The sequence below is a fragment of the Pongo abelii genome, chromosome 11 (assembly GCF_028885655.2).
Source record: "Pongo abelii isolate AG06213 chromosome 11, NHGRI_mPonAbe1-v2.0_pri, whole genome shotgun sequence".
NCBI classification, from domain to species: domain Eukaryota; kingdom Metazoa; phylum Chordata; class Mammalia; order Primates; family Hominidae; genus Pongo; species Pongo abelii.
Window position 1 is genome coordinate 64,450,458 of NC_071996.2, and position 18,192 is coordinate 64,468,649.

General features: G+C 36.2%; 1 protein-coding gene across 8 annotated transcripts in view; it reads left to right on the forward strand.

Moving 5' to 3' along the window:
• Nucleotides 1-17,330, forward strand: part of SLC4A10 (solute carrier family 4 member 10) — a 365,731-nt gene extending 348,401 nt beyond the window's left edge. For 4 of the 8 annotated variants that reach the window (XM_063712834.1, XM_024243567.3, XM_024243565.3 and 1 more), the window contains 3 exons: nucleotides 6,278-6,345; nucleotides 8,794-8,910; nucleotides 15,239-17,330. In XM_063712834.1, coding sequence (XP_063568904.1) covers nucleotides 6,278-6,345; nucleotides 8,794-8,910; nucleotides 15,239-15,305 — 252 coding nt within the window. In that variant the 3' untranslated portion in view covers nucleotides 15,306-17,330. Of the gene's footprint in view, nucleotides 1-6,277; nucleotides 6,346-8,793; nucleotides 8,911-9,754; nucleotides 9,794-15,238 lie in introns of all 8 variants that reach the window. The other 4 variants (XM_054549397.2, XM_054549395.2, XM_054549396.2 and 1 more) reach the window with 2 other exon arrangements.
• The last annotated feature ends 862 nt before the right edge of the window (nucleotides 17,331-18,192 follow it).

Sequence of the window (18,192 nt, forward strand, 5' to 3'; positions counted from 1 at the left end):
CTGGAAAAAAAAAACAAACACAGCCCCAGACATATAATCATCCCTTTCACAGTATTCTCCTTAGATCATACTCATACCATGAAACATTCTTGCCTTTTAGAACTTCACAAAGTGAAAAATGATATGTAATCTATTATGTAATGTTTAATATTTTTCTGACTGTGATTCAAAGATAATTTCAGATTCTCCTTTTATTTTCTGTGAAATAGGAGAGAACAAGTATAATAATAATTGTAAATTTATTAGAATTTGCCATTCCCACTGCCCAGAACCACTCACATAGCTATGCATGTATGGTACTTATATGTGTGTGTGCCATATGCCCATTTTGGAATTTATGAATCTCATAGGGCAGAGAACATATGTAATCAGTGTCTAATCTTTTTATATTATATACCCACTGTACTTTAATGGGCATTTACTGTTCTCTGATTATGAAGATAAAGATTTTAGAAGTAACTAAATATTACTAAATTTCCTAGAACTCATGCTTTCTGGAAAGATACAAAAATGGATTTACTGGGGCAATTTTACTGCTAAATCCTTCATATCCAAGTTAGAGGGAAAAGCCTTGCAGTACATTAACTAGGCAGGTTTATAGATCCTTAAAATCTCAGATGGGTTAATATGATGATACTTTCATGTGATCCTCAGTACATGGAAAGAAACAAGAAAACCAATAATACAGTCAAGAAATAATCTATAATTGAACAATAAAATATAGCTCTAACTAGTGCAAAGACAGCTAATTCTCCATCGAACAGGAGAGAAAATAGGAAGTTTAAAGAGGTTCACTTTCTAGCTTAGAATTAGTATTAAAAGAGTATGGTCAGTAAAGACATTAGGAAGATTTAGGAATAATTATACTAAAAGTTAAATTCCTGGTTGATTTTCTACTTGTTTGCCCAGATCTTGGTATTCTATTTTCTTGAGGCTTACAGACTCAGTGGAAGGATGTGCTCTTACCGTGGCATCTTATACTAAGGCCCAGTCTTCTAGGAGATTGTGTGTTAAGGTGGTAAACGGACAAGTTCTCCAGAAATATTGCATTTCTGCAATTGCTCAAATTAATTGAGTAACTTTGATCATGAACTGGCAAGATGGTAAATAGCAGAAATGTCTCAGCTCCCTGAGACTTGAATTTAAAGTAGGCTCACCTCTTGTCCTTTTGATGATAGATACAAGCTTTTACCTTTAGCCTCCAGGGTTTTCCTATCAGTAGCCCATTTCTGGTCTTATGGCACTGAGAAAACATTCATTTGACCTTAAAATTCAATAATGAGTTAAGCAGAATAAATAGCTACACAGGCCAGTCCAAGGTCGCAGAGCTTCTGTTCCAAATTTTCATGTACTTCATGCATATGCATATGCATATGCTTCAGCTTTTAGAAAGAAAGGATTATAATCAGGGTAGAAATGAATATTGGAACCCTGACATTTTGCACATTGCTCTGTGTAAAGGGAAGACTGCAGAATCAAATTCTGGATGTCCAAATGTGCTCAGAGTACCAACATGCCTTCCTTCCTACTTAAATATTCTCTAGGCCATTGTACACATTTGACAAAAGGCTACTTACTGTTAAAGGCAGAAAATCCCAGCAGAATGTTTGCTCCTGGGTAGGAGGAAAGGGGGTTAGTGTTGGATAAATCCTAGAAATTCTACTCTGTGGAAGTGATCATGATAGTGATACTTCTTGATTTGCTGGGGGTTCACTCTGACATATACACTATAGGAGAAAACAAAAAAAGGGCAAATGGGGCCCTGTGATCCCAATGCAGGATCATGAAAAAGGTCAAGAGAACATAAAAGCAATCTAAAAACAAGTGCAACTAAACAAATTACAGAGGACGTCTTACTGCTAAGACAGGTCAGAATTGGTTATGGATTTGGGAAGCATGGCCAAATTATTACACAGACAAATGTCATTTCTAGTTGAATCTTAGAGTGGAGCAAGCATATTCTTCTTCCATAAGCAGTGGTTGCCCAAAGTGTGGTTCCAGAACCACTGCCACATCAGCCAACACCTGGCAACCTAGAATGCAAATTCTTGGGCCCTGCTTCAGACCTATTGAATCAAAACTCTGGGGATGGGGCCAACTATCTCTGTTAATAAGACCTCTGGGTGATTCTGGTGCTAAAGTTTGAGATAAGTCCTTTCCTAAAACCACAGAATCAAATATAATCTTCTAAATACAAGGATACTCTATCAGAATTTTTTACTTACAATAATTTACATGATTACTTAGAGACACAGAATCTAATATTCTGATGAAAAACATATGTTGCATTTATGTATTGATATGACTCTATATGGACTCTCCATTTTTCCTTTTCCACTCTCATTGTTAGTTTTATGTATTGGCTCTTCTATCTATTGGAAATCATAAGTAATATCTATTATAAAAATAACACGGTTTTCAAAGATTATATATTTATGTAATGTTTGCAGCATTGTCTATTCTATTATTAGTTGAGGAAGAAAATGGTTTGACACTTCTACTTTCTGTAGACTTTGTTTTGCTCTTAGGCAAAATAAAAGGGTTGAGCTTGACTTCTGAAGAATATTCCATTTCTTAAGATGTGAATTCTAAAATTGCTGAATATTTTCCCTCTCTGACACTCTAAGCATATTCGTGAATATTGGTCTCTGTTGCCGTTGTTTGTACTTTAAGATATTTGAGGGCTCCTACATAGATACACACTTTGCCTGAAAATGGATGTAGTTGTAAATGTAACCTAGTTCACTAAAGGTAATTAAAGGATAACTATCTTTGTTATTTGTTAGGTATCATGATATATAAATCATAATTGTAATGCTATCACTAAATACAATTCAAACTCATGATGTAATTCGATATATAACACCCTGTTATCAAACCACACCAGGATTTGACTTCAATTTATCTCTTCCGCCTCTACTCAGCACAGACTTTTGGCTCCAACCAAGCTCGTTGTTCACTGTCATGCAAACACATCTTATTTATTCCACACTTTTATGGTTGGCCTACATTGTTTCTTCCCACCTGGAGTTTCTTCCTTGCTACAACCTTGACTTTGGTACTTTTCATAATGATCCCTTAAATTTTCTGAGAGTCAAGTTTATAGCTTTCGTTTCATTATTATCTACCCAGTACCTAACAGACTACCTGCCATTGAATGGATTAATTAATAGCCCCTGGATTATTATTCTTGTTAACTGTGTGCATAGCACATAATACATGCTCAATAAATATTTGAGTGTTCTGGAGTAGATTTGTTGTTCTAAGCCTCAATTTTCTTGCCCTGTACTGGACATAGCATTAATTGTCCTTCACTTATTTTATACCTGAAAACTGCTTTTGCTGTCTTAATTAAAAGGTGGCATTTAAATCATAGCATAAACGTCCCTCTAGTTAAATCGGTGAACTCTCTCAAAGGTTCTTGGGGATTATGTTCTTGGGTATTATGTATTATTCTACCTTTCATCGTCATCCCTGTAACATCTTCCCCATGTTGTAGAACCCAGCATGCTTTTAATGGATCCTGTGTAAATTAAGAGCTGAATGGAACTCATTTTAAGGTACTTTTCTGACTTCTAAGCTGGCAACTACTCAGTTAGCTTTATGCTCTTGCTGTCTCTTTCTTCTCTGATCTTATTGAGATAACCTAGGTTGTGGCTGTCATGATGGCTACTGCCTGATTTGACTGCTCCTCCTCAGAAAGCCTCAATTTTTGGCTTTCTCACAGTGCTGCCGGGATGCAGCCGGCCCTCCATCCCCGCGCTCTGGGGCCCACCCAGCTTCCTTCTGGCACTGAAGGCAGCGGCTGCTCTGCCACCCTTCTCTTCAGATAAGCATGGCTTGGAAAAGCTATCTTTAGAGGTGATGAGTTTTTGTTTGGATAGAATTATGACTAGTATAAAGCCCACACATGCTAACAAGCCACAGAGTGCAAAATAATTATTGAAAGCAATTTGAGAGAAAAGTGGAAAATCATCTGAAGAAAAAACAAAATTTTTCCCAAAGCTTTGGTCCAATTTTTTGCTGTTAGATTGAATCTTGAACATTCGTTTTCTGCTGCCAGGTAACCTAAGCACTGACGGCACTGTTCTTCTCTTCAGCTTTTTTGCATTTTACTCTTTCTTAAACCATTCTACCTTGCTTCTTGACATTTTACTCTTGATTGGCCAGAAATGATATCATATACCAGCCTTCACCTTTCAGTAGGCAACCAAGGAAAGAATTGCATCTTTCTCCTATCTTGTCTTACTTATGTAGCTTTTGGTACCACTGAGTGTCTACTTTTTATGTCCCTCCATGTACCTTAAGGTAACTTTTCTTAAGGAAAAAGGAACCTTTTCTACCTGAAATGATACATATGCTCTGCCCATGACCACAAGGATGTGCCTACAATATATATTATGCATGTAATATATTTCATATATTATGACTAACTCAGCTGTAAGGCAAGCCTCAATCTAGGCTGCAAATCAGCTCTGCTAAAATGCTTGAATGAGTAATTCCAACCAATGGTAATCTCCATTCACCTTGATTTAGTTCTAATAGTGTGGCCAAGTGACAAGGAGAATAGGCATAATATACAAGTAGAATACATTTGATAGGCCCTAAAAGAAAATTTTTTCCTTGAAGAACAGCAAAGAGAGAAAATAAAATTAGTTACTGGAATGCAAAAGGGTAATGCACATGCCATTAGCCTCACAGAGAACAAATACAACATAGAGTTTCTGGGGAAAGCTTCTAAGCAGGGAAGTAGCAGAGCTCATGCAGTCTCTGGCATCTCCATTATCCCGAATCATAGGGTGGGCATAGAGATTCTGTATGCACCACAGCCAAAGTCCCAGCAGAGAGGGGCTTTCCTTGGCCAGCATGGGAGAGTACCCCAAGAGAGAAATGAGATCTGCTCCCACATTGCATTATATCTTCATAGGTTAGCTGAAGAGGCACTAGAAAACACTTGTTTCTTTAGGTAACAAGAAATATGGCATGGAATATTCAGACTATGGGATATCTGAGAGGGGGCCAAAGTGTGTTTACCAAGGACACTAGGAAAAGTCTTGCATGCCAGGAATAATAAAATCAACCAAAGGTCAAGGTGTTTCCGGAAGCTAGATCAGGCCAGCTTAGCTCTGCTAAGCTACTGAAAGAGGAAATGAGCCTTCAGGGCCATCCCTATTTTCTTTCATCAGTTTCCATTTGGGCAGGGGGTCAACTAGTTTTTTATGTTTATACATCTTAAAATTCCATTTCTGGAGTTAGAACCAATAATTCTAACATTTTTAAATGGCCTAAAGTATTTCTTTGAACTGACCCATTTTTATATAAATGTATTAAATAAAAGCTATAATCTATGAATAACTTTCTTTTTTTGTTTCATGGAAAAAGTTTGATGATAACATTATTTGAAAACGAAACCAGAATTTTTCAGTATGGTAGCCATAAGATTGTCTTCATCCCAAAGATTTAGTTTTAAAATGCTATGTATGAAGAAATGCATGTATGAATATATAAATCATTTCCACCCTTTGAGGAAAGATGGAATATTGTCATTATAAGAAGAAATTTGAAGCATAAAACAAAAGCCTAAAACACATCCAAATGAAGTCAAACCTTCCATTTCCTCCTCTCTCAAGACACATCTGTGTTTTGATCCATACAGGAAGATATTAATATCTTCTACTGTCTCTTTCCAACTCTCTACAGTAGTGGTTCTTTAAATACGGTCACGAGACCAGCATAATCAACATCACCTGGAAACTTGTTAGAACTAGAAGTTCTTATGCCCTCTCTACTCCAGACCTATGGAGTCAGAACTTCTGGGGGATATTGCTAACAAGCCCACCAGGGGATTCCGATGTAAACTGAAGTTTGAGAACCACTGTTCTGAGTACATCCCTCATCCCCTCCTCATAGAGCATTCTGGGAATATAATTTCACCTTTATAACAATAAAACTGGTTATATCACCCATACTTTTTTCTTATAAAATTAGATTAATTTTTAAAAAATATGCTTGGAAATTAACATGTTTTTTATTGAGTGACATGAAGGAGATTGTTGTTAGCACTTAAATTACTTTGTGTTATGAGACTCTCATTAATTACTTATGTTCTTGGTAGCTGATATTTTATTGAAAGGACCTGTGCTAACATTAATAAATGCAAACAGAGTGGAAGGTCTTGAGGTTAATGAGATAATGAAACATTAATCTGTGTTTCTTCTTTAATGTAAAATGGAGACTCATCAGGTTCACTTTATATACTTTACATTTGTCTTTTCAGGAAGAACAAAGTATGCTAGCTATGGAAGATGAGGGCACAGTACAACTCCCATTGGAAGGGCACTATAGGTAAGACATAAATTTAAAAACACATCAATTAAAGTAATGAAATGCATTGTTATATACTTTAAGAATTTCATACTGTGTAGATCCTCAGAGAGGTTTCTTGAAATTGTATAAGAGTAGAAGGAACCAAGAGTTAGATAACCTGGGTCCTACTACTAAGTTTTGCCAATAATAGCTGTGTGACTATAATCAAATTGCATTAAATGAAGTGAAGCAGGAAGCTGTTGTCTGAAGTCTTTCTTGCTCCTGTTTTATAATGTGTATGAAAAATCCCTTTCATATTCTCAGAAAGTAGCACCAGAAGACAGATCAAGGTTCATTTTTGGTATAAATGACTAGGTATTCACTAAGCTGATCACAGGTAAATGTTTTAACTCTGGGAATTTGCTGCTAAAAAAGGAATTTCCAAAGACATAATCTATTTCTTAAGTTAAATGATTCAGTTGTATCAGTTGTTTTAGGAAATATTTATGCAATTCTCCAAAATTTTCTAATCTTCTTTACGTACAAAGACATAGCAAAAGAAAGCAAACTACTGAAGTTATAAAGAAAACATTTGCAAGCATTTGGCCCAAAATTCTCCACTCTCTCTCTCTTCTCTGTCTCCCTCTCAATATAGTTTAGTTTAAATAGTTATCTTGTACAATTCTAAGTATCAATTAGTGCCCAATTTTATAGTCTCAAAGTCTTTATGAATAATTTAAGGTTATGCCAATAAAAATACAGAGAATACTTTTTTTATGAGAAGGGAATTTGTCATAGTGTTAAAAACCAAAATAGGAGAGAATTTTCTAGATCTTTAGGGTCTGACTCTAAAATTATATTCCCTAGAATTTAAAAAAAATAATTATCTCCCACTTAAGAGCGAGCACAAGTATAAGATGTTTTATCTTTTTTTCTTTTTTACAACATTTAAATTTTAAAATCCTGTTGATTGTTTAGCTGAACCAGCATATTTCCAAGTGTATTAGGTAGAAACCTAGTCTCATGTGATACCACTCTCGAAAGGGCTGTGTGGTTAAGTAAGTTTGAAAAAATGTTCCAAACTGCATTCCAGTTTGGAGATTCACAATGCATATTAGCATATGAAACTATCTAAGTAGTACTGCATTTTAAAAAATTGTATAGCTTCGTTCAATCAAGTATCTTAAAAAATCTTTTGCTCAAAAGACTCTTCCTCACATAATATCATGAAAAATGTCTATTCCACATGATGCTTTTTTTAAGAAAGTAATCAATCTGATGCTTTGAATTACCAGGAAACTATCTTTACAGGAAGACCAAAACAGCTGGAGGGTTTAGAGGAACTGAAGAACACATTTCCAGATTGGGCAAGGGAGGGAGACCCAAGGTTTTGTTCCTCTTAAAAGTTGCATTTGTTCCTCTCCTGTGACCTATCACCAATCAGGGTCATATGAAAAGGCGGCATTTGAACAAAGAAGGGGCAGGGTTGCCCCATGTGAAGGGACATTATGAGCAGAGGGAAGAGCAAGGATAAGGCCCCCAGGCAGCACCATGTCCATTGTGTTCCAGAACAGTCAGGAGGCTACTGAATTGGGGCTGAAAAGGAATGAGCAGGGATGCAGTGGCAGGAGGTGAAATCAGAGTGAGGTGGGGTCAGAGCCTTTGGGTCATTATAAGGACTTGGCATTGACTCTGAGTGACTGGGAGCCACTGCAAGGTCTGAGCAAAGGAGGAAAGTGATCTGGTTGCTATGATGTTAGGGGCAAGCGTTTAAACAATGGACATGCGGAACCCATTCTCTGTAATCTGAAATGAATTAAGGATACCACAGGCCAAATCAGTATCTATTCAACTAGAACATTTTCTTTAGATTTTTTTATTTTTCACAGATTGTTTTCAATAATTGAGAGAAATATTCAATACTTCTTCATTTTTAATTATCAAAAATACTGTACAGTAAACAAAATGGGGCATATACATACAATGGAACATTATCCAGGTTTAAAAAGGAAGAAATTCTGACATATGCTACAACATAGATGAACCTTGAGGATATTGTACTAACTGAAATAAACCAGTCACATAAAGACAAATACTGTATGATTCTGCTTATATGAGGCACTTAGAGAAGTCAGAAACCTAGAGACAGAAAGTGGAATGGTGGTTGCCAGGGACTGGGAAGAAGAGGAAATGGAGAGTTATGGTTTAGTGGGTATGGAGTTCCAGTTTTATAGGGTAAAAAGAGTTCTGGAAATGGATGGTGGTGATGGTTGCACAGCATTATGAATGTATTTAGTAACCCTGAACTGTACTTTTAAAAATAGTTAAGGTAGTAAATTTTATGTAATGTGTATTTTACCACAATTTAAAAATTGGGAAAAATATTCTTCATAGATATATGATTGTCCTATATTTAGTTTCTGTCATTGAAAAACTGCAGTTACTTATGTAATGTTTATTATTTCATTTGGGGAAACTCCTATCTAGAGATGATCCATCTGTGATCAATATATCTGATGAAATGTCAAAGACTGCCTTGTGGAGGAACCTTCTGATTACTGCCGATAACTCAAAAGATAAGGAGTCAAGCTTTCCTTCTAAAAGGTTTGGATTTTAAAATAATAAGAATTTATACTAATTCCAATTGTTTTTGACATAAACCATAAGCAAAAGAATAATATTAGTTTCCATCAAATGTAGATCTAAAATATTCCAGAAAATTATTTCCAAAAGTGGGTAGAAATTGTAATTATTTCAAATGTTGGTATGTTTTTCATACCAACTGTGGTATGGGGAACTGTGCTAGAAATGAGTCACAATGCATGGCATTTTTGGACATTCATCTTGGCCTACTGTTTTTCAGTATGATTTTATTTTATTCCCTCATCACCCACTTCCCCCAGGACCCCTTTAGACGTCTGGCCACATTTTGCACTCCTTTATTTTCCCTTTTTTAAACTGATATGCATTGTGTGTATTTTATATTTATATTTTATAAATATGCATAAATATTTATATTTAGTATAGTTCTAGTCCTGACTCCAACCCCCTGAAAGTCTTCCCTAAAGTTCTTATCCCAAAACTTTCAACTCCTGAAAGTTCTATCCATTCTTACTTCTCTGTATGTAAATGTACAAACAACTCCTGTAGTTGTGGATGGTAGTTTTAAGTGCATGCTGGGGGAAGAGTGTGTCCCTAAATATCAACAGTCATCAAAGGATTTCCAGGTGAATTTTCCAGGATTTATAAATAAGAGTTCAAATCACCCAGTCCTCTTAGATGCTGATCTGAAGAAAAAGGAATTCCTATGTTATGCTAATATCTCTTTTTGTTAGAGAGTGATTGAGGGAATTGGGACAGTGTTTACTATAATTATTAAGTTCCTTTATTTTCGTAACCTTAAATTAACTTTTTCTACTTAATTTTTATATTACATTTTTGTCATAAGCTCCCCTTCCTAATCACTCTAGAAGCTGATTCCCCAAAGGTAAGACCCTCTCCCTCAAACCTATTCCTTGGTTGCATTTCCTTATGTTAAATGGTGTCTTCTAGAAACCTGGTCAGTCTATGTCCTCTGTGTGAGTTTTGGGGAGGCAAAAGGCATGGAGAGTGTTGGGCTCAGATCCAGTAGCAGACTGAGTTTGATGATATATCTGTAACAACTCAGCTCTTTAAGTTAGTCTGAAACTTGAACAAACTTTATTCCTTCCTTGGTTTATACAGATGCATCATGTATAAATCAACAAGTTTCACAGGACTGTAGTTAGTAATGGCATCAAATTTCTGGATAGGGAAAATTAAATTTGTCCCTTTAAGAAATTGAAAAGCTCGCCTGGTGTGGTGACTCATGCTTGTAATCCCAGCATTTTGGGATGCCAAGGTGAGCAGATCACTTGAGGTCAGGAGTTTGAGACAAGCTTGGTCAACATGGTGAAACCTTTTCAGTACTAAAAATACAAAAAAATTAGCCAGGCATCGTGGCGGATGCCTGTAATCCCAGCTACTTTGGAGGCTGAGGCAGGGGGATCGCTTGAGCCCAAGAGGCAGAGGTTGCAGTGAGCTGAGATTGTGCCACTGCACTCCAGCCTGGGCGACAGAGAGAGACACTGTCAAGAAAAAAAAAGAAAGAAAGAAGGAAGGAAGGAAGAAAGGAAGGAAGGAAGGAAGGAAGGAAGAAAGAAAAAGAAAGAAAAAAAGAAAGAAAGGGAAAGAAAGAAAGAAAGAGGCAAAGCTGAGAGCCTCCATTATGTACCACCATGCCTCCAAACTGGCAAGCTGTTATCTCGCTTCATGAGACATCACTGGAAACATGGGCAAGAGAAAGAGGCTACATTAGACTTAGAGAATGTATCTCTTATTGCTGGTTTTTGTCACCCCAAAATGGCATGCTGCTTCAGTGTCATCTCTATACCAAACAGTATAAACAAGACAAGACAAACAGCAGGTGCATAGAATCTTCATCCCAGAAGCTGGGAATTAGTTCTCTCTCTCTCTCTCTCTGTGTGTCTCTCTCAACCACCTTTAATATTTACTATAAATGAAGATAATATATTAATAAATTACTCAGTGGGCTCCCTCTCAAAGACTTTTGGTTGGTATTTTCTGTCTTAATAGGACTTTAAAACTTTCACGTATTTCTTTACTTGGCTCAGGACAAAGTAACATTTTATTCTAAAACATGCTTTAACTTCCTTTCTCAAAGATCCTTGCTACAGTCTGATAAATATTTCTCACAGTAATTCTCAGTTTTGCTAGTACTTTTGAAGAAAATCAGAATTATGAGAAGGGCAGTTTCTCAAGCCCATTGAAATGTGTACTTGTCACATGAAAAATATGACATTTCTCTGATTTTTTAAAAAATGTTAAATCCAGGTTTATGAGCTCAAAATAAAATGCCCTTGATGGTCAATATGTGGAGAATTTGAAACAATCAAACCTGTAAAAATTTTTCTTCCTGTATTATATGGATTCAAAGTCCAAACTTTTCCTCTATTTTTCTTTGGTTCAAGCAAAAGTCTTCTGACATGATATTTTAGCTACTCCTTAAAGTCAAGTGATACTTTTCACAAGAAAAATCTTTTTGTTTTAAAAATATATATCCAGATGACTTCACACAGTGGGTTGACTCTAGTGAACAATATAATGTGCTTTAAAGCAGGTCCGATTTTCAATAGACTATCCTTTATATTTGGATATAACCACTTGTTTCTTATTCTTTAAATGTATTTTCACTGACGTGAGGATCAAACTATTGTGGAATGAAAGTTTATCCAGCTTTCCTTACCTTTTGATGTGATCGCATTTGTGGTTTTCCATGTGAGAAACATCTTTTGGTTGGTAATCTCTTTTATCCTCATTACAGTAGAAACTCTGGCAGAAAGTGTATGACTTACAGAATTCTAAAACCACTGATACTAATAAGGCTCCCAAAGCCACTTCCTTTTCGTGGTATCTGTTAAAGGCTTTAAAGCATCATGAACAGGAACTGTGAAAATTTGGTACCTGGTAGAGTATCCACTGGCAAAAAGAGGCCCAAAGAGCAGGTTACTAGGGTCTGTATCTCCTGAGTCCTGAGCTGGCACCCATGCAGACTTTGGCACCCGCCATTCTGAGTTATTTTCCATCCTGTGCTATAATATGTGTCAGAGAAGCCTAGAAACCCTTTTTTCATGGAATTTTGAATAGAAATTATATTTTCTCAATTATATCATTCTCTTTTTGTTGTCAAAAATATATTATCTAGTTTAACTGACAGTAGAATCTAAGAACTAACTGCAAATTCTGTCTAATCTGGAGGATGTCTAATTTTGATCCTGATGTCATACATGCATGTGACAAGAGCCTCTGCAGCTTATTAAATGGGCTGGTGAAAATAGGGCTCATTAACGACCACATTGCATCAGAATAGGTTAGCAACTGCTACGTTTTTTAAACTGATACCCAAGATCAGTGTGTCTGGAGGTCCTTGGCAATATTAGGAAAAGCAGCACTTAGCTTTGCCTTGGTGACAGAGGCTAGTCTCTGGGACTATCCACTCTACCCCCCAACACCCACCGCTGCACTCCCCCACCACCTTTTTCTATCCCAGATTCTTTCCTTGCTCTGATTGCCTAGGCTTAGGCTCTCTCATGACTTCTTGGAAATATTATTCATAAAAATGACTTTAGCCTGGGCGTGGTGGCTCATGCCTATAATCTCAGCACTTTGGGAGGCCTAGGCGAGCAGATCACTTGAGCTCAGGAGTTCAAGGCTGGCCTGGCCAACATGGTGAAACCCCATCTCTACTAAAAATACAAAAATTAGTTGGGTATGGTGACGCACACCTGTAATCTCAGCTACTCAGGAGGCTGAGGCAGGAGAATCACTTGAACCTGCGAGGGGGAGGTTGCAGTGAGCCAAGATTGTGCCACTGCACTCCAGCCTGGGCAACAGAGCAACACTCTGTCTCAAAAAAAACAACCACTATTTTAGTGACATTAAAAAGTCATAGTTTCATAGTTTACTTAGCATCATGAGAGTACTAGGTCACTTTTTGCCCTCTCTTGAAATATTACTTCCTTATATTTTAAATTTTAACTCCTCAGGGGCAGTGATACTCTTATCTATCTTGTATTCCTAGGTCATTATGGAGTTCCCGGCATATAATAGATATGCAATATATGTTTATTACAATGACAGATAACAGATGCATAATACATGTTTGTTACAATGAAAGCTTAAAATTGATTGGCCTCCACAAAAGCGAACCTAACAAGTAATTCAGAACAATGGATCCTAGAGGTCTTGAGCTGGTTATAAAATTTCTGCTTCATAGTTCGCTGAAATCTAATCTGATACCAAAACTATGGTGATGATGAAGAGGGAAAAAACCCAGACATTTAATAGGTTATTGTTTTGTAACCAAACAACCAAAGCAGAGAGTCAGGAGGAAGCACATCTGTGGATCAAGTTGATATTATGAATCTTTTTATTTATGACTTGGTGACTAATAGTGCCACTTGGCACACATTCATTTATCAAAAGTTTATGGAACACCTCCTACATTTCAAAGTATTGTGCACACAGTAATTGCACATGTGTAGAGACCAGTATATCTCTGTCCTACAATCTACAGATAGGATCTGTTATTCTATCTTTCAAAAAATAAGAGTTCATTTGAATTGGGAATACCAGCCTCAGAATTCTGGAATTCTCACTACAAGAGAGCCTAGAGGCCATCTACTCCAAAACCAATTTTACAGATGAAGAAACCAAGTCTCAGAGAGATTAAATAACTAGTCCAAGGTCATGCAGCTCATTCTGAGCTTCTGAAAACTGAACCTACATCTTCCAACACCAAGCCCAGTGCTGCCCTTTTTCATTGACTTTGTTTGGCAAAAGAGACTGGAAGGCAGGTAGAGCTTAAGGAAAAGTTAATTTGGAAAGCAGGAGAGCAGACACTTGTCATATAAAAGGAACTTAAAGTAGAAGAAAGTGAGTCATACAGATAGAGGAGTTAAAAATACGAGTTAAGGCTCTCAACACATCATGTGCACACTGTCATCTTTTCTCATGGAAGGAGAAAAGAAAAGGGAGAAAAGTTGCTTTGCTCTGACCTGTAAGTAGTATGTGCTGAGAAGTGTGGCAGGCACAAACCCGGGCGCCATAGACACGCGCTCACACCAGCTCTCAGAGCTGGCAGCATGCCACAGATGGCAGAAGCTCCAGCACTTCTTACCTGATGGTGCCGGGTGGTGGTGACAACTGAGAAGGGCTGTTTCTAGCTTGAATTGGAGGAAAAACAATTTAAAAAACACACTCTTAGAATGTGTCTAAGTTATTGACCACTTAGAAAGCTGTACAGGAGGCCCCATAGAAAAATGGAGTTTTATTACTTTATTACTTGGAGAAGTGTTATAAAACCAAGGGTGCGGTCCATCATCAAGTGTTTCATAAATTTATATTAAGGGCCGAAGTTAACAGTAAAAATGTATGGATACTTACAGCCCAGGGCCTCAGTAGCTGGCTATGGGCTGCCCTTTGTGTCAACAGCGGGGAGGATCACATAGAAGCCTCAGATGAAGAGGGTTTTGCCGTGTGCTGCAAGTATCAGGGAAAAAGCATTTCTGCCCTCTCTGGAACATGGTGTGAACTTCATCCCTGTAATGATATTGTTTGAATTTTCCATGAAAACTGTCAGCATGAGAGTAAGAAAAGTGTACGATGGGAAAATATTGAACCAAATAGACAAAAACGGTAGAGTCACATGACCAGTTTGCTCATTGGTAAAGTTAATGAGAGGGTGAGATTAAACAGAAGCCACTTGGGAATGAGTTTATCTGAGGAGTGAAGTGAAGCATCATTCCTCTGATGTACAGGGTAAGGGTTTGTCTGTAAAGAGATACCACAGGTGTCTGGAGAGCAGCGTGCATGGTAACCTGTCCTCCAGGCCAGTGGAGCTGTCTGTCTAACCTGGCCAAGGTACAGTCTTCATCAAAGGTCAAGATCCAGTCCATGCACAAGGGAGGAGCCATTTGCAGCAGAGCCCAGAAATGCCTCCTGCGACATCTTGTTTGTGTCATTTACTAGAGTTGGCGCTGTCTTAAGATGGGGGCATGGCTGACATTTTCAACTATCATCAGTGAGTCACTTGCCCAAATGAGGACCATGGTATTAATCTTGCATGTTTTTGGAACTGTTTAAAAAATGTCTGATTTTTGTTGTTTAGTGTCTGTTTTTGAATTTCCCCTTCTCTGCAGTTCTTGGTTTCTATCTCACTGAGTGCAGAGGATTTTAATTGTTGCTGTCTATCTGTGCTTCGCAGCATGAGAAAGCAATGCCTACGGGCTCTTGTGGTGCTTTGGGGTTGACGGGTTTTATGTCTGAGCAAGCAGATGTCATAGTAGCTATGCTGGATTGCAATAATAAATGTCTCCTTTTTTTCCTTCTGTAGCATTGAAAGCCGAAAGGAGAAGAAAGCTGACTCAGGGAAAGGTGTTGACAGGGAGACTTGTCTATGACTCCATCTTCAATTTATTTTTTACATATATATGAGAAGAGTGTCACAATTATTAATAAAACTGCTTTGATCATGTATTGTAAATTCTGTCCCTCAACCCAAATCCACCTTCATACTGTAAGTAGTGCAATACTTGTTTCATTTCTGTGTTTAAACTTCTGAGCAGTGAGACATCCCTGTGAGCAGATACAATAGCCAATGCAAGAATCTGTGTGTTTCTTGCTGTACATTAGACATTTGTAAACTGGATTCTGATTGTCAGTTTTATGAGAGCAATAGCTTCCTTAAAGAGATAAGTCATATTTACCTAGTTTGTATTTTCCTACTTTAGTGACCTGAAGATGCCTGATAATTTCATTCAGAAGAATTTTTGAAAGGTAGTCTTACTTCTTTTTAGTTTTTATAGCTTAGCATTAGTGACTTATTTCAAAAGACCCAAATCAAAAAGTTAGTTTGAGAGCATTTTTTAATAATTGTATTTATGCATTTCCTTGATTTAATATGATAAATTTAATACTTAACAATTTATATGTAACTAAAACTTAAAGTCATTTGAAAAAATATATAGAAACCTATTTACAACTTGTTAAGGAGAATCAGACATAATGCAGAGTTAAGTAGTATTTGCTTAAAATTCAAGTTGTGACTAATGATCAAATACTAGGCTTGTACAAAATGCTTTAGAAAAACTTTGTAACAGTTTCGTGGGATTTTTCAATATAAACCTTTATCAGAAAAATACTAAGTTTGTCTCCCACTGACAACAGATGTTTTCCAAATAAACATATTCTATACATACTTGTGGAATGCCACATGGTGAATCATTGTATGTGAAATTCCACTCCTGTACAGTTACTCTGCAGCTAATGGTCATGCACTGCTTAATGCTGGTTCTGAATCATGTTCTCATGTTAGACCAACAGGTCTCCAATTGTCATTTTTTTTCTGCAGTGTTTTTTTTTCCACTTTTAAATTAAATGCATGTTGTGGAAAAACAGTCTTTTAAAATGAAATTTCAGATTCCATTTGAGAAGATTCTGTAGATATTTCAGTCCATATGAAATAATATATCTTTACTAAACTTATATAAGGGGAGAGAAAGTTAAGAAGTTTTGGACATTACTAAAAGTACAGTATTTGATTTCACTTTCAATGAATGTGAAGTTAATAAAACTAAATCTCATAATGCTCTTGGTTCCTAAGAATGAGTAGTAATCATCGACTTTATAATACTCCAATATTCCGTTTTACAATAATTCAGAGCCCTGTGGCTTTTACAGACTGTTAATTATGTACTCTGTTGGAAGTGCACATGAAAAGTGAAGAAAAGTTCCTCTTGTGATTAAACTAATGGGAGGAAATAAATCAACAAAGCCTCCATTAAGTTCTACATTTTGATACCTTTTAAAAATTTCCCTCACAATTCTTTAAGGAGCCCCCCTTTTTATGGAACATGAGCCTAAAAATTATAGAAAGAAGAATTTTAAGTTAATAAAGTTTGTATTTATAAATGCTGAAAAAATACAGAAAATTTCTGTTCCAAATGTGTTGCCTTTGTGTATTTTATAATACAGATACTACATTGTAAACATTTCCATTGTTTTATGATTTAGCCAGTGATTCCCCAAAGCAGCCTCTTAGTGTTTTAATATATTAATAACTGTTCTGTTAAAAATGATCATAGTGAATTTAAATCTTCACATGATCACCTATTTGAATAAGCAATCATATCCAATGAAATTCTGTATTTCTGAGTATTTTTATAGTCATTTTGTTCTTGTGTGAATTTTAAAGCTATCCCTATGTTAATCCTAATATTTTGAAATCATATAAAATATAAGAAAAATGTAGTATTATATATTTACTTCTAATTTCAGATTCCTGGTCAAAATTACTGAATATCTTGAATGTAATTTAGTGCCAAGTTTAAATAATGTGTAAATGTGACTAGGATATTGTGTTTTTCACAATTAAGAAATGTTATGTGGAAATAAATATTTATCCTAACTTCCTTGCACATTTTAAATTGTGATACAAAGTGTCTTGTCTTTTTTCTTGTTTTAATTAGTAAATCAGTGTAAAACATTTTGATTGTTTGAATATAATATTTAAATTTAGACAGCCCCAAAGCTAAGAACTCTTGGTGATATAAACAATTTATGAGTATGTTTCAAGAGTAAACAATTTGAACTTTATGAACAGAAGATTATGAGAACTATATAAGGATATATTTACTCATTTTTCCAGAAATGGGTACAGATGACATAGTTTCTTATGCTAGGAAAAACCTCCAAGGTCACTAGTAGTAGTATTTCTCATTATTAGAACTCTATTTAGACTTCTGTTTTTAACTTCCATGGGGAAAGCATTTCCTAAAATTTGTCTCCTCCCTGTTTCTTACAAAAGTCAGATGGGACCATTATTCTTTGGTAGCCATCTGGCAGTGTGTTGTGGAGATAATTGCATTCAGAATTCTATCTAACCTACTGCTTGGTATTTTTCTCTTGACTAGTGAGTTTACTTTGTAATTGCTCCTGTTTCACAGCCTACAATATTGGAAAGTTTTTTCCTGTACACTATAATATAGGAATATACATATTCCTATGTATGTACAGGATATCCTATATATCCTGTATAGATGAATGTCTCCTTGGTATAGTTTAAATCCAGAGTTTGAAAGAAACTCTCCACTGATGATCCAAAAGCAACTTGTATTTCAACGTGATTCCTAGATCTTTTTGGATTTTTCTTGACTCTTAAAAGTGTGACTTACCTGTTTTCTGTGGCACTGACCTACCTCTGTTTTGGTTTAACTTTAGCCTATTAGCTCCTGGGCACTTGTCTATTTTACTATCATTCCAAGATTGCTCTCTAATTTTTCCAATATA